A 26,016-nucleotide genomic window follows, 5' to 3' on the forward strand; every position below is an offset into this window, starting at 1 on the left:
TTCTAGTACCTTTGCTTGTTTGCACCTTGGAGGGGAAGGTGGGGAGGTAGGCAATAATGTTAGCCACTATGCTTTTGCAACACTGCCAAATGTAAGTCCAGGGTGGCCATGAAGGGCACAATGCAACTTTCAGGTCATCTAAACTTTCAAGATTTAGCATCATTTTATTGAAAATCCTGGAGGATAAAGATTTTATTCCCTCTTGGACTTGAACTGATATGAAAATGCTGCTCAGTGTCAATAGACAAGATGGCTTAGTAGCAGTATCATCATGGACCAGATATGGTTTACCCAGCTCGGCATATTATGGCTGTAAAGCCATTGGAACGCACAGTCCTCCTTGATGCTCGCCATAAAGATTAGGCAACTATGAGCTAACAGAATGTCCATAGATGGTATTAATTCTCTAGGTATTTGCTGATAGCAAAGATGAGATTCCTTTTGATCTCTTTGGTCAAGTCTTCCTCAAGTCTAGACTAGGCTTTTATATACCTTAACAGAGCCCTTGTGAAATGATTTAAGCTTCCTCCACTAGGTTTTGAGTCTAACTAGTCTGAGAGCCATGTCCACTTCATCTCAGTATCCCTTGGCCCCACCCTCAACCCATCCTCCTCCATTTCCACCACAGCCACCATACCCTAGTCCTAATCGTGATTATTTTTGGCCTTGGCCATTGGTTTCCCTAATCCCAGAAAAATCTGACAAATGCAGTTGCAATTTCCTAATGTAGGCTAAGGTAAATATGTGATCTGCAGAAAACAGTCCACCTAAATGGACTCACCATAAATGAGTGGTATGTGGGAAAAGTCATAACATAAGGATCCATATTAAGATCATTATACATACACAGAACAGCAATCATGCTCACCCTTTCTCTGCAAACAGTAGCATTCAAAGCAATTTTGGAGAAATTCAAAGACCATCTGAACAAAATTAATTTGATTTTATTTTTATTTTCTTTGTTATCATTTCAGTTGTTTACATTTCTGCAAAAGCACCAGAGAGCACCAAGGTTACTTTCAAAACAGCTGGGCAGAGTTTTGTTTTGTGTGAAACTAATAATAGTTTTTGTTGTTGCTATTTTTAAAGGGGGTTCTTCTGAAAAGGGTGTTCCCCATACTTCAGGCCAATGTCCGTGGCCTTCTGTGGGAGAGCAGTACTGACCTGTCTGGTTTGATTCACAGCCATTCTGAATGTAGCTTCTTCCTGAGACAGGAACAAGAAATGGGCACCAGCTGTTCTTGTGAGGACCCAAACCTCCAAAATCTGCTTGATCTCTTGGGATTCGATTTTTTTGACATTAGAAAGACACCCTCAGGAATAATTTTAAACAGAAAAAAAATAAGTTCAGATTCTATTCATCTAGATTCGTCTGGTGTTCACCCCGCAGGGGCCAGGAAGACATGCTTTCATAGCACGGTGAAGATACTGTTGGTTAAACTCCAATAAGGTCTGACTGAGTGAGGCTGTGAGGTCTTGCCAAACAACAGAAACCTAACCCTGTCTTCTCCATGCTTAGGGCTACTGATCCTTGTTGGGGGAAGTTTGCAAATCCTCCCTACACAGTCTTTAATATATAGATTAAATTAAACATCATAACCCAGTCCTGCCTTCACTACCAGGAAAAAAGTTGTGCTACTATTGTATTCAACTCTCCATTCTTCCTTTCCAAAAACCCTGAAACCACATGACATTACAGACTAATTGCAAAGTACATGAGATGCTAATTATCTACTGATAGCATATACATAGTATATGTAACTAGTATCTATGTAGAAAATCTCTGTGTAACATTCAGCCCTAAATAAATAAATAAATAAATAAATAAAACAAAATAGCAGTTTGGGATCTGAATATATTTAAATAATTACCGTGAGGCAGAGATTCTTTTATGCCTACCAAAATTGCCATGTTTCTCTTTTTGCTTAAATTAGCAGAACCCAAATATTTAACCTGAACTATAGCTGCCTAATCAAAAGACTATATTTTCCAGCCTCTTTTGCTTGCAAGGTCATGTGACTAAGGCCTAGCCAATGAAATACAGGAAGTGTTGAGCTTGAGCGAGACTTCTGGGAAGTCTCCTTAAACAGGGAGAATATGCATGTCTTTGCTCCTTCCTCTATTCTGCAAGAACCATGGATGCGAGGGCTAGAGATGTGGTCACCACTGAGGTTTTGAGGACAAGGCCGATGAGGGCTATATCCTAATGGTAGGGGAAGAAAGCCTAGGGTTTGGATGACTTCATCAGGTCCCCTGATGATCAACCTTCAGGTTTCTTCTATATAAGAAAGAAAGAAACTTCTACTTTGTTTAAACCACTTGTATTTTAGGATTTGAATTCTATGCCACTAAACCAAAATCTAAGTGATACACTCAAATCTTTACATTCTGCTGCACTATGGTAGCCCAGCTTCCTAAGCGTTTCTCTCCTACCTACATATTATCTTTTTGGTGAGCTTGGTCTCCTTTGGGCCTCATTTTTCTCCCTGTCACATTTAGTCACATCCTTCCTTGGGTTCCAGTCACCAGTAACATCTTCAAGCTCCTGAGCGTAACACACAACTGTACTCCCTGTCCCAGATAAATGGTCATTTTAGGACATGGAATGAAAAGAATTCGTCTGTGGATAGACTGCTTTGGCACAAATTGCTTTTTTGTTCCTTGCCCTCCTGGAACCACCAAGATGGTGTGTGCTAGAATTTTCCGGGACTGAGAGGGGAAAGGGTTTAATTTAAAGAAAGAATCTCCTGGAATTGGGAGACAATATATAGGCTACTAGGACCAGAGAAGGATGGAAGTTATTGGAAGTTTAGACAGTGGAAGTTTCTACTTCCTGGGTGGGGTCCTTGTTGGAGAGATTGCCTGAGATATTGTCAGAGTCAAGCAACTCTACAATGCTGTAGGGGGAACAGTCCTCCAGACCTAGCTTGCTGCACAGCCAGCCACAGAAGCCTTTCTCCATGTCCCGAGCAGCTTGCCACCATGCTCCCCAGGACCATGAGAGCTGGACCACAGCAGCATAGAGGCCCAGGGAAGAGGCCATGGCCATGATGAGCACTGGATAGAAGAGAATGAGGCAGGGGCAACATGAGATCTTGTGCCAGAAGGTCCTCTCCTCATTGTACACAAGGAAGATGTTGTACCAGGTGATCGTGCCATAGTAGAAAGAGACAACAAAAGAGAGGATAAAGACCACAGGCAGACAGACCAGTGTCCAGAGGACCACATGGGGCCCACGATCCGCTCCCATTTGGCAGGCCTTTCTGTCTTCAGGTGTTATCTCCCTTGATGACCCTTTAGGCTTCGTCAATTCTTGCAGCTCCTTCTCCGTCAGTGTGACATGGATGTCCACCATCTGGCCCTTTTTCTTTCCTCGTGTGATGGTGCCAGTTAACGTGACATAGCGGCTGTCCAAAGGCATGTTCCACATCCCTGCAGGGCATCAAGGATGTGACGTTAAGGTCAGAAGAGTGGACATTTAATCACAGGGTCATCATCTGAGCTGGAGGCTGAATACCACAGTTCCTGTTTTTATAGCACCTGGCACAGTCCTGGAGTCAGTGATTATGGGAAGATGAAGTGGGTGGACCTCCCTCCCTCCCTGATGTTATGACTCCCTCAGGGGACTCTTATTCCACACACGTGGGCTCTGAAGAAACTGTGAAGCAGGTTGACTTGCTTTTCAAGTTCTCTCTCCACTTTGCTGGGCCTCAGTCTTGGCACGATCTCTATAATATGGAGGGGTATGAGGAACTTTGCCATAGACACCAGTTCATAACGACCTTTTTCTAGTGTATAAGTGCGTGAGTATCCACTGATGTGTGTGAAGATTGTGCTGCACGTGTGTCCTACCGATGGGCAGTGCACTCCCCTTCCCTGCTCATCTCTGTCTCTATGCTTCCTTGAGACGAGGCTTCCTCACATGCCTATGGTCATCTCAGCCCTCACGTCCAAGCTCTGGACACACACACCACACGTATCACACATGTACACTGTCCTCATACACATACCCACACATTACCACCACCACCACCAATCTGCCGTCCTTTAGTCATCCTGGAGTGACACCAGAGCTACTGAAACACAGAAGTCTGTGGCCCCTTGGTATGTGAAATATAGTCTACAAGGGGAGGTTGGGCAGGGTGGGAGGGGGGTAGTAGGCTACTGGAGTAGACTCCAGTAGGCTGGAGTCTTTCTTCCTTGGCTGGAAGAAGTAGGAAGGTTGTACTGTTCACCCAAAACCTAATGATCTCAAAACCTCCCTCATCTCACTAAACAGTAAATGACACCACCACATCCTTCTCTGTTGCTCCTGTCAAAACCCTAGGAATCATTGCTGACTCCTCTCTTTCTCTCACTCCCTACCTCTGATCCATCAGCAAGTTCCAAATCAGACCCAGAATCCAGCCTGTCAGGGCACCTGGGAGGGCTCAGTCAGGTTAAGCATCTGCCTTCAGCAGATGGGATCAAGTCCCCCACCAGGGAGCGTGCTTCTCCCTCTGTCTGCTGCTCCCCCTGCTTGTGTGTACTCTCTCTCTCTCTCTGCCAATACAAAAAATATTTTTAAAAAAAGAATCCAGCCTATTTTCCCTAGCTAGCTTTCCTGAGGTCACCCTGGTCCAGGCCTCTACATTAGTGCTATTGTGGCCTCAGGGTTGGGACAGTCTCTTATCAGCTTCTACTCTTGTCCCTTAGAATCCACTCTTTATAAAAAGCCAGAAAGATGGTTTAGAAATAGAGGCTATCTCTCCTTTGCATAAAAGTCCTCCAATGACTTCCATTTGCACTTTAATCAAATCCCAAACTCCTCACTATGACTTGCAAGGCCCAGCATGAACCTCTCCACCACGGCTGCTCGTCTTCCCTGAGAACAGGGGAGTAGGTCAGTGGTGCTTCCATCTTAGGATCTTGCCCTCATTTCATAGTTGGCTCCTTCATTTTGTTCAGATCAGCTCAAGGGCCACTTTCCAGAGATCCTCACATGGCCAGGCGATCTCCTTCCCCACGCCCTCCACTGATCATTTTGCATTACTGTGGTTTACGGTCTTTGCAACTCATACCACTCCCTGAAATTAACTTTGAATGACTGCCTTGTTCACTGTCGGGTCTTCCCTTCACTAGAAGGCAAACTGCACAAGAGCAGAGATGTTGCTGGTCTTTTCTACAGTGGGCTTATGTCTTAGAGAACAATCCTGCTACACAATCGATCTACCTTACCCGTCTATTGCTGCATGGTGATGCTTAGTCCAGACACTCCACAGCTCTGTTAGCAGCAACAGGTATTTTCACACATGCATCCTTATGCCCATGGGCCTAAATTTCATGGGATACTGAGAATTTCTAGAATGTAAGACATGCAATCTGAATTTAATAATTATTGATAAATGTCCCTACGAAGTGGGTAAAACAGAATTCCATTTCCACTGGAGGTACATTGACAGCACAACTATTTTCTCACATTGATGTTATCCTAGTGTACCCAATTTTTGGCCAACCTACACGTAAAGGAATATTACCACTCACTGCTATTGTAATTCGAAAGTTCCTGATTATTATAAAAGTCAACTATTTGCTTCTTTATCTTACATGTATTAAGTAATTAGCATAGTCTTAAAAAAATAAATAATTAGCATAGTCTGCTTGTATTATTAATTTTTGTGTATAAATCGGTCTCTTCGCTTACACTAGGAGTTCAGAAAGGACAGAGATGATCTCTGCATCACTGCGAAGAGAACAAAGTCAATGTTTAATAAATACTGCTGATCTGTAGAATGAAGACTGTGATATCGCCAAAAGAAAGGTATCAATAGGGGCGCCTGGGTGGCTCAGTGGGTTAAAGCCTCTGCCTTCGGCTCAGGTCATGATCCCGGGCTCCTGGGATCAAGCCCCACATTGGGCTCTCTGCTCAGTGGGGAGCTTGCTTCCTCCTCTCTCTCTGCCTACTTGTGATCTCTGTCTGTAAAATAAATAAATAAAATCTTTAAAAAAAAAAAAAGAAAAGAAAGGTGTCAATAAGTCACCAATCCCTGTCTTCTGGAGAATCCTCATTCCTTCCTGTGGCTTTAGGTAAGTGGCCCCAGAGACTCACCTTCATCTGCAGGATAATCTAGGAAATCATCTCCCTCCTCTTCTTTAGGCCGGTCTCCACTTTCTGATTCCCCAGGCCCCTCATCTAGTTTCTCATTTTCTGACCGGTAGATGATGATAGATTCAGGGCGGGACTCTTTCCTCTTCTTTTTCCTGCGACCCATTGTGGATTCCCCATCCAGGGCCAAGGCAGCAGCCACAGCCTTCCTCAGAGAGCCCTGGTGGTGAGGGCTTGGGAGCTGGCCCTCGCCTTCTACTGGTGCCAGCTCGTCCATGCTGCTTCTCTCGTCTAGTTATTCCTTGTGAAGAGTCTGACTTCCTTGAGCAAACTCACGATCCGCACAGCACAGAGCTTCTTCCTGGATGGGGCTAAGCAAAGATGTTCCATCAGTGTGTTTCACAGGAAAGATAGGCAAGCAAAGCCATCAATAGGAAGGAAATAGGATGAGATGGAAAGGGGTCTGGGAGATGATTCTCAACTTGCCCGAAAGCTTCTCCTCACTTTCCTTCTCATATCACTGTATTTGGGGAATGCTGCAGAAATACTCTTACAAGATTGGATTGTTGTGAAAAAAATTTTAGTTGTGTTGTAATAATATTTGTGTAATTTATGCAAACTTATAAATTATGCAAAACCCATCAGTTCAGCTGGGAGATGTTGAGTATGAGAAAGCTGGGTGAGAAAGCCTTATAGATAAATGGGATTTAAGAACTACTCTCGCTCCCACCAAACATGACAATTTGGATGGCTGGGGCCAGTAATCCAGTCATCTGGCTGTTGAGTCCTGCAACCATACTCAAAAGGATGAATGGAACTTTTAGAAAACTCCCCAAAGATGGCACAATGTCACCAATCACGTCTACCATGGTATTCTATGAAGAGCACATGCCTCTTGGCTTCTTGTTAGCCCAAGATCCCAGAAAATTCCTGGGTTCTCTCCTATCACATGTGGGGAGACCAGTGGAGAGGATGCATAGTTGCCCACTCTTAAGATTCTCTCTCCTTTCTGTTCTCCAGGTAAAAAGAGGTGGGGAGAGAGGAGAGTCTATGTAACATCCTTTAAAGACACTGACTGGCCCGTGATTTGGGTGCATTGAACCATTGAGAAGACAGAAATGCTTTCAGTGCTGCTACCAAGCAGGGAGAAATTAGCAAATACCCAGTTAGTCAAATTCAGGCAGCTAGTTGCTCAGATGGTCTTTTTTTTAAGTAATCTCTACCATACAACATGGGACTCAAACTCACAACTCACAACCCTGAGATCAAGAGTCTCATGTTCCACCAACTGAGTCAGCCAGGTGCCCCACTCATAAGCTTGCTATTTATTTATTTATTTATTTATTCATTTATTTATTTATTTATTTTTAAAAGATTTTATTTATTTATTTGACAGACAGATCACAAGTAGGCAGAGAGGCAGGCAGAGAGAGAGAGAGAGAGAGAGAGAGAGAAGCAGGTTCCCTGCCGAGCAGAGAGACCGATGTGGGGCTTGATCCCAGGATCCTGAGATCATGACCCGAGCCGAAGGCAGAGGCTCAACCCACTGAGCCACCCAGGTGCCTCTCATATGCTTTTTAAAACAACAACAGCAAACAAGAACAAAAACTAAAACTCAGAAGCATGTTATTATGGACAGTTTCAAACATACTAAATGGAGGACCTTATTATTATGGAAAGAGGCATACTGTACAAAAGACAGGGAACAACCTTAAGGACCCCTCATTGTCCCTATGATGATAGCTTCAATAATAATCAAAATATTCATAGCCAACTTATTTAAAGACAAACCTCAGACACCATTTCATCTATTTCAGTTTGTTTCTCTCCCATATAAAGAATCTTTGGGAAAAAAAAAGATACCCACAATATCATCATACCTCATTGTTTTTAAAAAAATTCTTTAATATCATCCGATATCCAGTCAGTTCAAATCTCCCTGTTTGTTTAACAGTTTAAAGTCTATTTTCTGGAATTGGGATCCCAATAAGGTCTATGCAATGCACACAGATCTTATGCCTGTTTGTGTGTGGTAGTGCCATCCAGTAGAATTCCTGCATTACACCTCGAATGATGCTAGCGCAACTGAGGAAATGCTTTTTTTTTTTTTTTTTTAATGAATTCTAACCAATTTAAAAATAGCCACATGTGGCTAGGGACTACATTATCAGACTGGTCCATATGTTTGTCCTCCAATTACTTTCCTTCCAATTTCTTTGTGGAAAAAAAGCAGGTTATTTTCCTTGCAGATTCTCCCAGCCTAGGTTTTGCCGACTGCATTCCCACACAGTGTTCTGAACCACACGTACTTCCTGTACACTGGTAGCTAACTAGGCTCGATCGGATTCAGATTGGAATGTTTTGGGTTGGTTGTTTTGGCTAGACAGTGTTATAGAGGGCATTTTGTACTTCCATCTGGAGACACCTAATGGCATTTTGGCCATTTTTAAAAATGAAATTAGTAGCCATTGATAATCATTGTCTAGACCCACTAATTCACTATGAGTTGCAAAATGGTGATATTCCACTGGATATCAGGCACTGTGAACAAACTCAGTTTTAAACTTGGTAGAGGAGACAAGCAGCCCTGTTATCATCCATTATTATTACAAATTATACTGGGAAAATATCTTTCTGTCATGACTGTAGTGATAGCTTCTATTAATATGAAAAATTTCTGAACTACTTACCTCATAAATTCCCCATTCACAAATAACTGTATTTACAATGAAGAGTTGCTAGATTCTACTACAATCCTTCCACCCCAGGATCCTGGAGACAGGCTACTCTCCAGTAACTCCAGGTTGCCTTATTCTCAACTTCCAATTCCTCATTTTGTCCCAGTGGTCTCTGAGTATTTCCTTCCTTTCAATCCCACTTGCGTACCCTTTGATTTCTCTTTATCCCCAACAGTGAGGCTTCTTCTCTCATTTGTCTGAAGCGGTCCTAATGTCCAGTGGGCTGGCCCAAACAGGGGAGCAAAAATAAACAAACAACAAATTGAACTAGGCTCTAAATGCCACTCAATTCGAAGCAAATCTCATGTCTTAAGATTATCCATCTTTGACATTATCATGTGACAGGGCCAACTCTATATCGTAATTCTTCAAATGCCAAAACACACTCTTTTCCCCTCATCTCAATGCATCTTAAGACCAATGGACTGACTTCTTACCCCAAAGCCTGAGTTACCTTCTGGGCAAGTATCTCTGCCTGATTACCCTTTGTCCAAGTTCTTGTCTTCTGCAGTTTATTTTCTTATATATCTCTCCACTGGATTGCAGGCACTTAAATTCCACCACCTTTGTGTCCTGGGCACATAGCCCAGACTGTAATAGAGAGATTTTGACTGACAGAAGTGAAATGTTCCCAGGTAGAATGGGAGGGTTATAGGAAGTCCTCAAGCCTGTCTTTGCCTGGGGTGGGCTAGGCTGTTTGAACAGAAGGTGCATCTTCACCATCTTAGGCAAGGAACTTGCCTATGGCATGTTTCAGAACACAAAAATCCAGAGCACAAAGTCTTCCCAAGATAAATTGATTCAGAACACAATGAACCCACCTATTAGAAAGATTAAAGCTCAGGTCATGATCCCAGAATCCCGGGATTGAGTCCCACATCGGGCTCCCAGCTCCACGGGGAGTCTGCTTCTCCCTCTGACCTTCTCCCCTCTCATGATCTCTCTCACTCTCTCTCTCAAATAAATAAATAAAATCTTAAAAAAAAAAGATTAAAGCACCTAAGGGAAGTCAGAATGTGGAACTCAGTGATAAGAATGTTGAATTTGACTTAACACATGCTTGCCTTACTGGTGTCAAGAAGCGCAAACAGTGCTCCCCTACCAAAGGATCCCCAGCGCAGAACGGACAGCCAGTGAGACCGGACTGGAAGAAGAGGCTATGTGTGCATCTCCCTAAGGTTAGAGGTTTATTGTTAAGAATGTGCGTGAATTTTGAAATTCTACTTTCTAAGATTCTGTATTTAATATAAAAATGTTTTCCCTGGTATAAATCCTCTAGTAAAACTGATGCTTGGTAAGTCATACCAAGGTAATTCTATGATGCGGGTGACCTCTGAACGCACCACTTTATATCTACTGTAAGAGTACAAACACCAGAGCTTGAGAGTGTGAAAATAAAGAAATTTCATTTAAAATAGACTCAGGAAGGCCTGGCAGGGGAACTCTGATTCACATACCACTCCTTGCAGCCTGCACAACCAGCAGAAAGAGAAAGTTAAGAATTATCTTGACAATTGCTTTTTTTTTTTTTTAAAGTCTTATGTGTTTAAGTAATCTCTACATCCAACGTGGGACTCAAACTTACAGCCCTGAGATCAAGAGTCTCATGTTCCACCATTCCATTATCTGCTTTCAAGAAAAGGAAGATTCCTCCCTGCCTCAGCAACAAGGCACTAACCACTACTTGCAGCCAAAGTGAAACGACCACAGCCTTGATCTCTCTGGTCTTCAGTGAACTTGTGTCCAAAACAACTCTCTCCAATTTCTTCTCAAAACTTAATAAAATCTGATCTTCCCTTTGTCTCTTTGGACTTATCTATGGTTCGTCACGCATTCATGGAATAATAATCACTCTTTATGGGCTTGTGCAAACCGAATAATGTGTGGTGTTCTAAGTCTTCTGTTTGGTTGGCCACAAACCAAAACAAACAGGGACAGACTGGTGTTAGGTAAAAGGAAGAATTTCTAGATCCCCAGGACAGAATAATAAAACAAGAGTCAAGAGAAGCATTTGTGTCTCCTGTAAAAACAAATGTGACTATCTGGTGAGCTGATGAGGTGTGGGAGGAACAATCTGATCTGTAAGCAAGGAGGGCGATGACCCTTGGAGACACCATTCAAATCCTTTAGAGGAAGTAGGAAATAATAAAAAGAACTGGTGAGCTCCTGGTAATTCACCTTAAGGGTCTGTTCCCTGCCTCCGGTACAGCTAATTTTACACAGGTACTCAGCCAGTGTGTACTAGCAAAACATGTAACTGCCTCTGACTCACCTCAAAACATGATCTGAAGGGCTCCTGGCTGGCTCAGAGCCCCACGTTGGGTGTAGAGCTTACTTACAAAACAAAAGCCAAATAACAACAACAACAACAAACTCCATGATTTGAGAGTACAAAATGGCCCAACAAACTTTAAGATGGTTTGTTTGGTAGTTACGATAAAAGATAGCCCTCAGAAATGGTTTTAAACCCGTCCATTGATCAACAACTTCCCTCAGTGGAGATGTTTTTGGAAACCAGCCCATCAGAGTCCATCCCTCATTTCTAGAAGTCAATCAGGTCAGTAAATTTAGCTGTCAGAAGCCAGGGGCTTCCATGGATGAATTGACTTTCAAAAGTTTATTCAAACAGACAGTTGTTGGTCAAACAGGTTTAAAATTACTCCTGGTCACTACCTGTTATGGCTAGAGAAAGTACTTTTTTGTTCTATTTGCCGTGAGGATGAAACGAGATCAGGTATGTTTTAGAACAAGGCATATTCGTTATTTATTGTCCTGTAACAAATTCCCACAAGCTTCGAGGTCTAAAAAAAGAACTACATATTCTCCTATACAGTACTCTGTGCCAGTCATCTCCAAGTGTCTCAGCTGCGAAGGAGTCATCTTCTCAGTCTCCTTCCCACCTACAGAATTTGGGGGTCCAAAGGCCTTTTTTGCTTTTAGACTAAGTCTCTGAATTCCTTAGGTATTCTGTCAATACAATTCTCTTAAAACTTTGTGGCTCTCTTGTGAATAGTTTTTCTGGGTCAGAAATGTGAGAGTATCTTAGTTGGATGATTCTGTCTCAAGGTCTCTGAAGATGGCAGGGCAGCCCTCATCTGAAGGCTTGGATGGCATCAGAGGGTCTGGTTCCAAGATGGCACACTTGCATGGTGCTGACTCAGTTCCTCACTATATGGGCCTCTCCATGGGCTGTTTGAGAATTCTCACGACAGTGCCTGGTTTCCCTCAGAGTGATCTGGGAGCAGATATTCTTCTTGACCACTCCAACTTTTTTTTTTTTAAGTTTGTTTGTTTATTCATTTATTTATTTTTTGAGTAATCTCTACACCCAATGTGGAGCTCAAACTCACAACCCCAAGATCAAGAGTCACATGCTCTTCTGACTGAAGCAGCCAGGTGTCCCTCAACTCTTGATCCTCTTATCTTCCTCATCCTTGACTTCCTTCCATTCTAATAGCTCAACTTCTCCCCTTTGCTGATTCCTTTTTGCCTGTAAATAAACCCAGAAGTCCCTATGTGGAAAAACCAGCTTTACCTTGCCACTTACTTAATGCAATATCCTGTTTCTTTGTTTCATAACTATGCTTCTCTATCAAATAGTCCATCGCCATTATCAGTTCATCCTCTCAATGTCCTGTTCTCTTTACCATCTTTTTCTCCCTTCTCCCAAACCCCTTTCTAACACACACACACACACACACACACACACACACACACTCCTCAAATGCACACAAGTAAGTCATGTGCAAAGATAAGGAATAGGTCGGGAAATGAGCATTTATTTAGCCTTATGTGCCAGGCTGTAAGCTCAATTTTTAATGCATGTTACGTAATTTGCACATCTCAACAAGCTCACTGTTACATAAAGTGAGAGAACCTGGTTTTAAGTCTAAATTGTATAACTTCAAAAGCCCAGAATTTTCCCACCAAGATTAAGAAGTCAAGTGTTCGTGGTAGCTGCAGTTGACAGTTGATGGGTTTTTGTTTTGTGTGGGTTTTTGCGTTTGTGTGTGCGGTTTGGGGTTTTTTTGTTGTTACTGTTTGTTTGGTGTTGGTTTTTGCTATCTCGGCCTCATTCCACTTTCCTTTGGTGATAGACCCACTCTTTCCTATGTTGAATACAGCCTTCAAAGTCACCAGAGTGGCCCCAGTGATGATTTTTCCATCCTTGTCCTCCCTGCCCATACCACAGCCCCAATGCTGCTTAATTCCAGGTCTTTCTTGAACCTTTCTTTACCTTCTTTGACTTCCTGTCTTCAATCTCTTGCTACCTCTCAAATTCTTCTTTGGCCTCCTTTACTCCTTTATCTATCTCCTCCACCCACAATAGCCAGCCCTTTGAGACTCTATTCTCAACCGACTGCCCTCTATTCTCAACAGTATATTCTTCTCCTGTTGAACTATGCAGCCTTCCTGCCTACCTCTGCAGGACACCTCTATGCCAAGAATGCCCAAATATGGATGTCAAGAATTAATGTATCCTCCAGATGGATTTCCAGCAGCCTAGTGGATATTCTCTACTTAAATATCTCATCAGGGGCACCTGGGTGGCTCAGTGGGTTAAGCCTCTGCCTTCAGCTCAGGTCATGATCCCAGGGTCGTAGGATCGAGCCCCACATCGGGCTCTCTGCGAAGCAGGGAGCCTGCCTTGACCCCGCCGCCCCCCGCCTGCTTCTCTGCCTACTTGTGATCTTTGTCTGTCAAATAAGTAAATAAAATCTTAAAAAAAAAAACCAACCCTCATCATTTCTAGCTATGCATGTTTAAACCAAACTCATCTCTTTATTTCTAGCTGACTTAACCTCTTAGTGTTACGAAGAGGACAGGTAAAGGGGGAAGGGAAAGGAGAATGGGAAGGGGAAGGAAAAAGCCTACACCATTTATGTTGTGCCTATTCTCATAAAAGAACATTTGCTTACTGTATCATCTGTTAGTCTCTGTGTTACTTGCTTCTATATGGTTTTCCCATTTCATTACATTCTAATATTTTTTTGGACAATACTATGTGCCAGATATTGTACAATTGTCCTAGGCACAATAATCCTAAGAAACAAATACTATTTTACAAATGAGGACATTTGGACTTAAAATTAGTAAGAACTAAAACTTATTGGATATTTACTACGTGTCAGGTGCTGTTCTAAGTGCTTTACAATAATCATATTACTTAATTGCCTCAGCAAACCAATGAAGTAGGCACTATTTTATTCCCATTTAGAGAAGCAATTTGCTCCAAGTTACGTGGTAGTGGGGCTGGGACTTACAGCCAGGTTTGCTCATTTCAAAGCCTATGTTCTATTCATGGGAGGCCATGCTGTCTGCCAGCATTTACCCAAGATTCTATACTTAAACCCTTAGAATTGTCTTGGATGAATCCATTTCCCATGTTAGAGATGGATTCCTATGTCTCCAATAGTAATCACTCTCTGCCACTCATTCCTATGAAGTTTCTTTGATAATGTCTTCACTTGAATGTTTACTACCTCCATATACCTCTAATACTACTTCTTCCAAGCTGGTCTCTCACCTTTCATTTCAGAATTCTTCCTCAACCATGTTAAATGGTGATTAACAAAAATACATCATTTTTATGTTGTCCAGTAATCATCACCATCTTGCCATGACTAACTAAACTATACCTAAAGGGTCTGTCTGGAGTTTGAGGCTCTCCCCATTCATGGCCCATGCTAGGCTTCAGTAGCAAACTTTCCCCTTCTGCACAACATGACTAGTCAACACATGTACTTATGTTAGTTCCATCACCATCTTCACTCTTCTCAAGCTGTTTCAAGCCTGGCTCAAGACAGACTCACTCACTCATGTCCCCCTACTCCAGCCCACCCATCTGTCCCCACCCCAGTCCTACTGTTGCAGAAGAGTGGGGAGAATGGAATGAGTGTTCAAGTATAAAATGGCTACGATGGATGGATACTTCAAAAATGCTAGTTTCCAATCCCTTTCTTTTGCCTTCTTCTACTCTGTATTTTAGTAGCATTTGTCCTCTGTGCTATGCTCTCTCAGTGCTTAATTCTGCAACATTTCATATCATCTGGCATTGAGTATGAATGGCTTCATTATTTTTCATTCATCTTCCCAAGGAGATTATACAATTTTAGAAATCAGGACCTTTCTTATACTTCTTCACCTCCAATGGGAAGATCCTATGGTTAGACATATAGCAGACACTCAATATGCCCTTGTTGACCCAATAGGGCGGAGGGGAAGGGAAAGTGCCAATCAGACACAGGATATAAATGGTAGTGCCTGGAGGGTTCAGTCCATTTAGGATCTCACTCTCGATTTCAGCTCAGGTCATGATCTCAGGGTCATGAGATGGAGCTGCTGTTGGGTCTCCTGGCTCAGCATGGAGTCTGTTTCTTCCTCTCCCTCTGCTTCTCCCCCTGCTCATGCTCTCTCTCTCTCTCAAATGAAAAAATAAAATCTTAAAAAAAAAAAAAGAAATAGGATATAACTGTTAAGAAAGGAAGGCTTAATTATCTTCCCCATTTTTGTACACTTTATTATGCTGTTAATATCCGATCTGAGAAGCAGGTTCTGACCATTTCTCCTTCCTTTTAGAGTCCATAAAAGAAAGAGTAAAACAAATTCCCCAGTTTCCAAGGCTTTGATCAATAGAATTAAGAGAGGAGACAGGACTTTGCTCTTTTCTCTGGAAGTTAGGCCTCGCCCATCCCTCACTACTACTGCAGTCTGAGGATTATTAATAAATGTGATACAGCAGAACAGTAACTTCAATCAAACACTAACTCTAAATTCTTGGTCATCCTAGGGGAAAAATAGATTTTAAAGAACAAGTTTAGATTCTCATGCATTAAATAACTGGTTTTAAGCTACTCTTGAAGGAAATTCTGCAGATAATTTTTAATTCTTTCATCCACTACTTTTTCCCACCTCCATTGCTACCGTTCTTGTCTAAGAGGTCTTGCTTTGCTTTTCTTTCTTCCTTCCTTCCTTCCTTTCAAGATTTTATTTGTGTATTTGAGAGAGGGGGAGAGAGAGCACTCATGCCTGTGTGTGTGGAGCCTGATGCAGGGCTCAAGACAGGGCTGGATCCCAGGGCCCTGAGACCATGACCTCAGCTGAAACCAAGAGTAGATGCTTAACCAACTGAGCCACACAGACACCCCAAGGACACCCTTTCTTACGTGTGGTTCTAAAAACTGCTCCTTGTCTTCTGGCTTCTACTACTGTTGTCCTCCAATCAATTCTCCACTCAGCAGTAAGAAAGAAGTTTTTTTTTTTTAAGATTTTATTCATTTATTTGACACACATACAGAGAGAGAGAGAGAGATCACAAGTAAGCAGAGCAGCAGGCAGAGAGAGAGTGGGGGAAGCAGGTGCCCCACCAAGCAGAGAGCCTGATGTAGGGCTCAATCCCAGGACCCTGAGTTCATAACCCGAGCCGAAGGCAGAGGTTCAACCCACTGAGCCACCCAGATGCCCCAGAAGGATCTTTTGAAAACATAAATAAACTCGTGCCACTTTCTGCTTTAAACCTCCAGTGACTTCTTACTGATACAAAACAAAATCTAAACTTTTTCATGTGGTCTAAGGACCTACATGATGTGGCCCCTCTATCCTGCCATCCTATGTAATATACCACCTCCTTCACAAATACCTTCTATGCTACAATTGCACTGGCTGCCTACACATTCCTCAGGAGCACCCAATGTTTTCCCACTTAAGGCCTTCAATACTATCTGCCTTGCCTTGTTTCTGCTCCAATCTCGCCCTATCACATGGCGAGCACCTTGCTATTTCCCAAATCTCTGTTTACTTGTCAGCTCCTCCAAAGCTTTCCTGACACCAAGCCTAAAACGGGCTCCCTACCCTGCTTTTCATGATTTTTTATCACAGCAGCCTGTTTCCTGTATAAGACTTAACAACATCCATAATCAAGTTCTATTTCTTCTTTCTTTTAATTTAATTTAATTATTTGAGAGAGTGAGCACGAGCAGGGGGAAGAGCAGAAGAAGAGGAAGAAGCAGACTCCCTGCTGAGCAGGGAGCCCAACATGGGAGCTTGATTCTGGGACCTCAAGACCATGACCGAGCTGAAAGCAGATGCTTAACTGATGGAGCCATCCAGGTGCCCCAAGTTCTCTTATTTTGCTTGTTTATTTTCTATCTCCTCTACTAGACTAGAAGGTCTAGGAAATAGTTCCATGTAAGTAGGCCAACACATACATGTTCGTTCAATAAACAAATTTTAAGTGACTGAATTAATGATTTGGGCTGGGGGAGCAGTCTGAACTGGTAGTAATTAAAGATTAGTCTGATTTTTGTCAAAGACTGAGACTGAAGAAAGGTTTAATAAAAAGACATTAAGGGGCACCTGGCTGGCTCACAGGATGAAGCATGTGACTCTTGATCTCAGGGCTATAATTTCGAGCCCCACATTCGGTGTAGGGAATACTTAAAACTTTTTTTTTTCAATCTTAAAAAACAGAAAGGAATATTAAAAAGTTCCTTTATACTTAATAAACAATTATGGCATAATTTTATCTGTTTTCACCTCCAGTAATGGAGGGTTCTGCTGGTCATATGACTCTCCTCCTAAAGATAACATTTCCCAGCATTCCTTGCATCAGGTGTGATCGTATGACTAGTCTCTGGCCAAAAGCATGTGAGCAGCTGTGATGTGTGCAACGTCTCTGCTTGGCCCTCTCTTACCTCTTTTCACCTTCTTGAGACCTGGAATGTGAACCTGATGAGCCATCTTTCACCAGGCAGACAAAAGCAACCCAAAAGAGATGACAGTGGACTGACACAGAAAGAATAAAAGCCATTAGAACAGCCATAAACCCTCTTCCTCTGGATTGTAATATGAGAGAAAAATATTTATCTTGGGTTTTTTTTTTTGTTGTTGTTGTTGTTGTTGTTTTTAAAAGATTTATTTAGGGGCACCTGGGTGGCTCAGTGGGTTAAGCCTCTTCCTTTGGCTCAGGTCATGATCTCAGGGTCCTGGGATCAAGTCCCACACCAGGTTCTCTGCTCAGCAGGGAGCCTGCTTCCCCCTCTCTCTCTGCCTGCCTCTCTGCCTACTTGCAATCTTTCTCTATCAAATGAATAAGTAAAAATCTAAAAAAAATAAAGATTTATTTATTTTGGAGAGAGAGACGGCACAAGCAGGAGGGGCAGAAGGAGAGGGAGAGAGAATCTCAAGCTGACTCTACCCTGTGCCCAGAGCCTGATGTGGGACTTGATCTCACAACACTGAGATCATGACCTGGGCCAAAACTAAGAGTCAGTGGCTTAACTGACAGTACTACCCAGGCCCCACAATATTTATCTTCCTTTAATCCAGTATTATTTTGGTCTCTTAAGGCAGCCACATAGAAATCCTAACTAATATACTAGAATTGCCCCAAAAGTTGGTGGGTTCTAATTTGTCAGCCCTAATGCATAGGTAGATCCTGACACACATTTCAAAGTTAGAGCATAAAATGACATCATCCCTGATAATGGGTGGTTTAAGCAGTTTTTATTTTCCTGGGCGGGGGGGGGGGGGGGCGGATTCTAAAACTCAGCTGTCCAGTACAAAGGACATCACACTGATGTTCGCTCAGCACCCGCGCCCTCACCCATGAAACCCAATGGAGAGCTCAGTACAGTCTGTACTACCATGGCTAAATGTTAGCCTACATTCACATGTTGCAATCGTGTTTCATATGTTGAAATTCACAATTATTGAATTTGTATGTTGAAATGAAGATTTTATTTTGTGCTTGAAATGAAATGTTGAAATGTAAATCTTCATTTCAACAGATGAATTCATGTTTAAATTTGTATGTTGAAATATTCGTATGTTGAAATCTTAATCCCCAAGTGAGGGTATGAGAAGGCAGAGTCTTTGGGAGGTGATTAGGTTATGAGGGTGGAATCCTCACCCACGAGATTAGTGTCCTCATAAAAGAGACCCCAGAGAACTCTCTTGCTCTTTTTGCCACATAAAGAAACAGCAACAAAATGGTCATCTACGAATCAGGCTCTCACCAGACCCTGAATCTGCCGGTACCTTGATCTTGGACTTTCCAGAATTCAGTACTATGGAAAAAAATGTATGTTATTTAAGCTACCCAGTTTGTGGTCTTTTCATTACAGCAGCCTGCACAGACTAAGACAGCTAGTATTCTCTACGTGTAAGGAGTTAGACAATAGTGTCCTAAAAGGAGTTTTATTAAAAGAAAATCAAGAGCTCCTAGGCATTCAGTAAAAACCCAAAGATTCACAACACCACAAAGTGAGCACAACTGTCCAGCTATGGGGCCTTTCTCAGGCTGAGTCATCACAAAAGTCTCAAGTCCTTGCTTTCTGCCCGCCAGTTCCCCTTCAGTCACTCAGTCACTAACTGCTGCCACCCTCCTGCCCCCACCCCCCGCAACCCCTGCCAAAAACACACACCTCCACAGTGGTATTACACGGCTCCTTTAAGGACCTCTCACTATCATGCATGATATGGATAATTTCCCCAGAGTCTGCTCCCAATTCTCTGCTCCCAGGTGGTCATGGGAGCAAACGTGATCCAGTGCCTTCTCCAAACCCATCCGGATACCCAGCATAACTTGGGGGATTTGGTGGGTGGAGAAACCAGGAAGCTTTGAAGCCTCTGCATTGCAGGAAAGAAAACAACCTGCATGGATGAATTATGGCTGGAAAAAGCTAATAAAGGGCAAGGACACCCGGCTTACCTTCTGGATACAATAAGGAGTGTGTGGGCAGCAGGGGAGGGATGCTATGATAAACATAAGACCACAGGTCTTTGCAGAAATAGGAAGTTGTTTCCCTCTCTTCCACCCACCAAGCCAACTGCTTTCACAGAGAAACACAGGCCCATTTGGCATAGGTTGTTTAAAATTTCCTGTTAAAGTTCTGGATTTTAATTGTTGTGATTAGTCCAAATTTAAATAAATTTCCATGTAGACAAACCACCAAAACAAAGCAAAATATGAATTGTCTGCTATTTTGCTACCTTTGGTTTACAAAGCTTCAAATCAAGTCACCCTGTGTCATTGATTTCAGAACAATCGGGGATTTTGTTTGTTTGTTTTGTTTTTTATTTCCATACTCCCGCAGAGTTGTTTGGTCACATATGTGACCAGTTGTGACCTATATGGTCACATCTCCCTTTCTACGGAACCTGAATTGGGTTTGGAAGAGTAGAGTATGATCATTTTCAAGTTAACCTACTACTATTACTACAGTGAACTGTGCCTTGCTCCTGCCTTACTGCTCTTCCAATTCTCATTTCTGTATCTGTCACCCAAAGAGCCACATATCCCCTGTCTGGGGTGGCCATACCCTTCCACTAGCACTGTGATTTACCACCACGAGATGCACTATGTCAGCTAGGAAATAAAATGCTTACCATTTTACCACCAAAAATCACCATTAGCTCCTCTCAGGAAGACAGTCTCATCAAAGTAAAGGTAGAAAGAAATCTGGCTCAGACTGATGTCCATGACTGGAGCCATGTTGGATTAGCAACTTGAAACTTCTAATCTGGCCAGTGGCTGTTAGACTGTATCCTGTTCCTTCATGGTCCGGTGAGCAGCATCTCTCAGGTCACTGCCCAGTCTACCTGACCTGAAAGACTCTCACACTGAAGGCTGATTCATCATCTAGAAGCATCTGGCTTGTCTACAGAGGAAATAGCTCCCGGTAGCGAGGGTAGTGGGTTACAAGGAGCTTGAGCATCTCCGTATTGTTAAGAGCTATAAAATTGGATCTTCCTTGTCTGAGCTTTTGTTCGTTTATAGGGAAACAGGGGTGGCCCTATTCTCACTCCCATCGTATCTACATGCTAGAATGAAAACTCTACAAAGGCAAGGACAGGGGTGCCTGGGTGACTCAGTCAGTTCAGCTCCTGCCTTCAGCCCAGGTCATGATCCCATGCAGCCCCATGCACGCTCTTTCTCTCTTAAATAAATAACATCTTCAAATAAAAAGAAAAAGGCAGGGACAGCTAACTGTACCATCCACTATACTGGAAACACTGACACTTTGTTTCCTGTGAACTGTGAACTGTGAACTGTGAACTGTGAATTGGTTAAGAGTCTTGTTTATGTAAGCTGGTTCAGTTCTGGACTCTTACTTCAAGGTGAGGGCGTGGGATGGGGGTGACTAGATGCCTCACTGACATTCTTTTCTGCACTAAGAATCTGTGAGGCTGAGTGCTGAGAATCTCACAGGCCTCCGTCAGTTATGAGCCAGCAGCTGCTTGGAGGCATGAAGAGAATGAAGTTACCAGGCAGATGGGGTGGGGGAGGGGTGGGGAGATGGGTGAGCAGCAAGCACATCCCAGAAGACAAGGCAGTCAGTGCTAATAGGGGATGGCACAGTGGGACTGTGGAAGGATCATGGCCCAGGAGATGCCTTCCCCCCGCACCCCCGGAGAGCAAAGGGGGCAGTGATGCAGAGCGTAGGACAGCTTTTGATTCAGCCAAAGGAACATCAGTGTAGCATGCCGTGGATGCCCTGTGAAGAGATGGCTCAAACCAGAACCAGAATTAAAATCTAGAAACAAGGAGGCTCTATTGCTGAACCTCCGGACCTTGTGGGGTTAGCAGTCTTTCAAACCCTGTCCTTGGTGAGAGACTGGGCAAAGAGCACATGCCTTTTCGTTTTAACAGATCTCTTAAAGAGACCTCAACATTTCTCTTAATCTCAGACTCTCTGGACAGTGAAAAAGGGCCTTTCTGACTGCTCAGACTGCAACTTCCTTACAGCCCTGGAACAGCTCCTTATCATCCTCAGCAGGTGACATTGGCTTAAAGCCAGCCCAGTCGCCTTTTCACTGGAGGACTTGGGAATCCCTCAGTCTCCTCAGTCGCCATACAAAGGCTGCAGTGGATGCAGGCCCACAGGGACCCACCCTGGCAGAGCTATGTGAATCCACAGGTCCAAACCAGATCACCCATCACATTAAATTACACTTTTGATAAAAGAATCTTTAAAAGTAACAACGTACTCTTTGCTCTCAAGAAAGAAAGCAAGGAATTTTCTAGAATAATAAAGCCCTAGACCTGAGTCACTATTTCTCATCCTACTAAAAAACAAATACTTTGTCATTGAAATCAAAGCACTCTCTAGCAAATGGGAAGCAGAATGTGGAAGAGGTGTCTTCCTTCCTTTAATGAGTATAGATTGGAATTCGTCATCAACAAATGAGAAGGGCAAGTTTTCTTCCTTTTTCTTTCTTTCTTTTTTTTTTTTTTAGAGAGAGAATAAAGTGCAAGAGGGTGGGGAGTGGGATGGGGCAGAGGGAGGGGGAGAAATCTCAGGCAGGCTCTGTGCTCACAACCCTGAGATCATGACCTGAGCTGAAAACAAGAGTCAGGTACTTAACTGACAGAGCCCCCAGGGGTCTGCCAGGGCAAGTATTTCTTAAAGGAGGTCCAAGGAGAGTAAGGTGATGGGAGATCAGAGAGGAAGTGATGTCTGATACCACTTTTTTTTTCTTTTAGTGTTTCCTTTTTTAAAATAAACATATAATGTATTATTAGCCCCAGGGGTACAGGTCTGTGAATCGCCAGGTTTACAAACTTCACAGCACTCACCATAGCACATACCCTCCCCAATGTCCATCACCCCACCCCTCTCCCCCTTCCCCCTCCCCCCATGATTCCACTTTTAACAAGACCCATTTCTAATCTGCTTTGTGAATAACTAGCTGGGGGGTGGGCCCAACAAAAGGATGGCCTTTGTTTGCTTTTACATCATTTTAATACCTTGTAGGTGAAAATACAGAACTCTGACAGCACACGGAAATAGAGTGTTCCCTGAATTGTTAAGACCACAGCACCACACACATTCCCTAGATCTGCCAAATTCTTAGGCCAAGTCTCAGTAGGACAGTCCAGGCATAAGCTCTCTCTGGTGGGGGGACAGGGGAAGCTAGATGAACAATGCGGAGGAGAATCTGAATAATAACCCTGGGCTCCTGGACATCAAACTGCGGATGAGAAATCCCACGCCCCTCCCCCCATCCTCCAAATGCTTGCTTCCCGGCTTGAGGAATGAACCCGATGATAGGATCTCACACATCTACATCAGCGTCCTTGCAGGAAGCACACACCCGTGGATTTGTCAGTTCTGCAGCCTGGCTGAAATGGATTAGATCTCGAATGGGGTAAAGGTTGCATCTTCCCTTCATTCCTGGGCGGGGGAAAGGGAGATGAGGTGGCGGTGGGCTCGAGTTTATTTTTAAGATCCTTTATTGTCTTGGTTCTGTGGATAACTACAAGGGCATCCCACTCCCCACCCCCACCCCCAACTCAGCGCTCAGGGTCCTTTCCAGAGGGGGAAAGGATCTGGAGGCCAGATTTCTTCCCCCGCAGCTAAGCCTGCCCCTTTCCTTCCCAGCCAGAGGCACACAGCAACTGGAGCCGGAGCCTGCAGCCTCTCCTTCCCCAGGTGCCCTGGAGAATTCTATCTTAATTAACCAGGAGACCTAAAGCACCGAGGATTTTTGGAAATGAAGCACGCGCCCGCTTTTTGTCTGCTTCCCTTCCACCGAAATTTAAAAACAAAAGCCCAAACCCAACGAACAAGGGATCTCACCTACACATGCCGCGGACAAAGTCTGGCAGAGGACCCAGACCCCGTCGGGCAGCGCCGCGGGGGAGCAGCCGTCCGCTGGGAGGATAGGGACCTGCCGCGGCTAGGGGAGGGGGGGGGTTGCGCGGGCGCCGGGGGCGGAGCGACGGGGCGGGGCGGGGCCCGCGCGGTCACGTGGGCAGGGTGCCTATATGGTCGCCCTTCCTAGACCGACCAGACAGTGACCTTAGCGCTCTCGGGTTTTAGACTCTCCGTCGACATGGCCGTTTGGGGCGAGGGCAGGAGCTGCTTGGCGCCGGGCCTGCTGCAGCACCAACTGGCCATCGTCACCGGAGGGGCCACGGGTATCGGAAAGGCCATCGCCACGGAGCTGCTGCACCTGGGTACGCGAGCGGGCCCTCAGGGTCAGGCTACCTAAGATCAAGAGGTCGGCAGAGACACACACTGGCCTCACGGGGTTTCGGGAGCCAGGAGGTAGGCGGCAGGGCTGGGAGACCTGGACTGGCCAAGCCAAGAGGCTGTACCTGTAGGAGACATTGAAACCGCGGGGGGAAGGGAAGAGTCTCTAAGAAATGCTGCAGAAGCCTTGAAGGATGAAACCACTATTTGTTCCACTAAAGGGAACAGTTAGAATCACAGATAACGTGCTCGAGGTAAGGAACAAGGAGACCTGTGGAAACGTGCTGTGGAATTCTTTATAGATGTGTTTAAAATGAACCCGTCCTATGAACCGAATGAGGAAACGCGGGAAGACTTTTCATATTTTTCTCTTTATCACTGGTTTATTTAATGATAACGTCATTGCCATTTCTGTTTCTGTTTTTATTAACTTTTCTCCTCATGATGCGTTGGACTTACCTGCTTTGCATTAAAAAAATTACTGCTGAACATTTTTAATTTTATCTTGTTGGATGCTGGTTATTTATATATTCATTTAAATATTCTTGAGCTCTGGGGCGCCTGGATGGCTCAGTGGGTTAAGCCTCTGCCTTCAGCTCAGGTCATGATCTCAGGGTCCTGGGATCGAATCCTGCATCAGGCTCTCTGCTGGGCAGGGAGTTTGTGTCCCACTCTCTTTCTGCCTCTCTGCCTACTTGTGATCTCTGTTTGTCAAATAAATAAATAAAATCTTTAAAAATAAATAAATAAATATTCTTTTGTTCCGTGTTAACTGCAGCCCAGAAGTTGTTATTTCTGTTGTTAGGTTCTTTGGAAACAGTTTGATACTTTAAGAGAGACTTGTTATACGTTAAGTATTGACCTGAATAGCCTTTAATCTAGTTAATCTAGAGTAATTTTGCTTCAAAATCACTCAGGCCATACCCTTCTGAGTATCTTACCCATTGCTTTTCAAATGAGATTTTGCCTGTTTGAAACACTTCAGCGGGGCGCCTGGGTGGTTCAGTGGGTTGAAGCCTCTGCCTTTGGCTCAGGTCATGATCCCACGGTTCTGGGATCGAGCCCTGTATATGGCTCTATGTTCAGCGGGAAGGCTGCTTCTCCCTCTCTCTCTGCCTGCCTCTCTGCCTACTTGTGATCTGTCTGTCAAATTTTAAAAATCTAAAAAAAAAAAAAAAAAAAAAGAAAGAAACACTATCTCCAGTGCCTTCTTGGCCTACCTTGACTCCCAACTTCATCTCATCCTGGAATCTGAATGGTTCCTCTTCCTCCTCCCTGGGCTGTACCTGGGAAACTCTCCAGGTAGCAAGCTGGAATGATCATAGGGCTCACATTGTTTGTTTCCACTCTCTGAGATAGATCACTATGCCATGCTACCCCAAGTCCTGTGCCTGAAAGCTGTTCTGCATTATACTTTGACCAGGTTTTTTGTTCCATTGCTCCAGAGGGTAAACTCCATTATTGATGCTTGATTTTATCCAGAGGCAGAAGTCCTGATTCACCATTTTTTTAAAAAGACTTTATTTATTTATTTGACAGATCACAAGTAGGCAGAGAGGCATGCAGATAGAGAGAGGGGGAAGCAGGCTCCCCAGTGAGCAGAGAGCCCCATGCGGGGCTGGATCCCAGGACCATGGGATCATGACCTGAGCCGAAGGCAGAGGCTTTAACCCACGGAGCCACCCAGGCACCCCTTGATTCACCTTTTTTTAATGGGTACACATGAAAGAACTTCTGAACTTTTTTTGTTTTTTTCTTAATTTAGACAACCAGTGAAAGCATATTTATCAATGAAAGCATATTTACTATTTCTTGACTGTTTTCTTTTCAGGGTGTAATGTGGTCATTGCATCTCGTAACTTGGATAGATTAAAATCTGTTGCAATGGAACTGAAGGCCAGTCTGCCCCCCAATAACCAGGCTCAGGTCACTCCCATAAAATGCAACATCCGCAATGAAGAGGAGGTAATGCAAATATGTCTATAGCCTTTATTCATTCATTTTATTTACAGTAGCGGTTCCTAAAACTAGTGCTTCAGATGTTCCTGTGGTCGAGGTCTTAGAGGAGTTTAACTAGAAGCAGAGGCTGTAAAAGAGATTCTTTCGCTAATCTGAGTATTACCCCCTGGGGGAGGAGAGGAAAGAAACAATCTTTAAGGAAGCTAAGCAAGGATGTGGGCTCAGCGAGATTACTTTTTGTGCCTTTTGCCCTTTA

General features: G+C 43.7%; 2 protein-coding genes across 6 annotated transcripts in view; one reads left to right on the forward strand and one right to left on the reverse strand.

The window, feature by feature from the left end:
- Positions 1–933: 933 nt before the first annotated feature.
- TMEM169 (transmembrane protein 169) lies at positions 934–23,519 on the reverse strand. Of its 2 annotated transcripts, none has more exons than XM_082689103.1 (3): positions 23,410–23,519; positions 6,089–6,456; positions 934–3,432 (listed from the first exon to the last, which is right to left on the reverse strand). In XM_082689103.1, the coding sequence occupies exons 2-3, from the start codon at positions 6,360–6,362 to the stop codon at positions 2,810–2,812; spliced, it is 897 nt and encodes a 298-aa protein (XP_082545229.1). In that variant the 5' UTR covers positions 6,363–6,456; positions 23,410–23,519; the 3' UTR covers positions 934–2,809. The 2 variants fall into 2 exon arrangements, with proteins under 2 accessions (XP_082545229.1, XP_082545228.1); XM_082689102.1 differs by having other exon boundaries at positions 23,406–23,519.
- The window catches only part of PECR (peroxisomal trans-2-enoyl-CoA reductase), a 35,180-nt gene continuing 32,336 nt past the window's right edge, over positions 23,173–26,016 (forward strand). Inside the window, exons 1-2 of one of the 4 annotated variants that reach the window (XM_082689099.1) lie at positions 23,173–23,453; positions 25,633–25,766. In XM_082689099.1, the coding sequence (XP_082545225.1) occupies positions 25,686–25,766 (81 nt within the window). In that variant the 5' untranslated portion in view covers positions 23,173–23,453; positions 25,633–25,685. Of the gene's footprint in view, positions 23,454–23,554; positions 23,877–25,632; positions 25,767–26,016 lie in introns of those variants that run through there. The other 3 variants (XM_082689098.1, XM_082689101.1, XM_082689100.1) reach the window with 3 other exon arrangements.

The sequence above is a fragment of the Mustela nivalis genome (genome assembly GCF_964662115.1).
Source record: "Mustela nivalis genome assembly, chromosome: 11".
In the NCBI taxonomy this organism is placed as follows: Eukaryota; Metazoa; Chordata; class Mammalia; order Carnivora; family Mustelidae; genus Mustela; species Mustela nivalis.

Excerpts from the sequence above, each read along its gene's own strand:
- TMEM169 (XM_082689103.1), bottom strand. The coding sequence starts at position 6,362 with ATGGACGAGCTGGCACCAGTAGAAGGCGAGGGCCAGCTCCCAAGCCCT. Across the intron at positions 3,433-6,088 it reads AGATTATCCTGCAGATGAAG|GGATGTGGAACATGCCTTTG; the intron begins GTGAGTCTCTGG and ends GATGCCCTGCAG.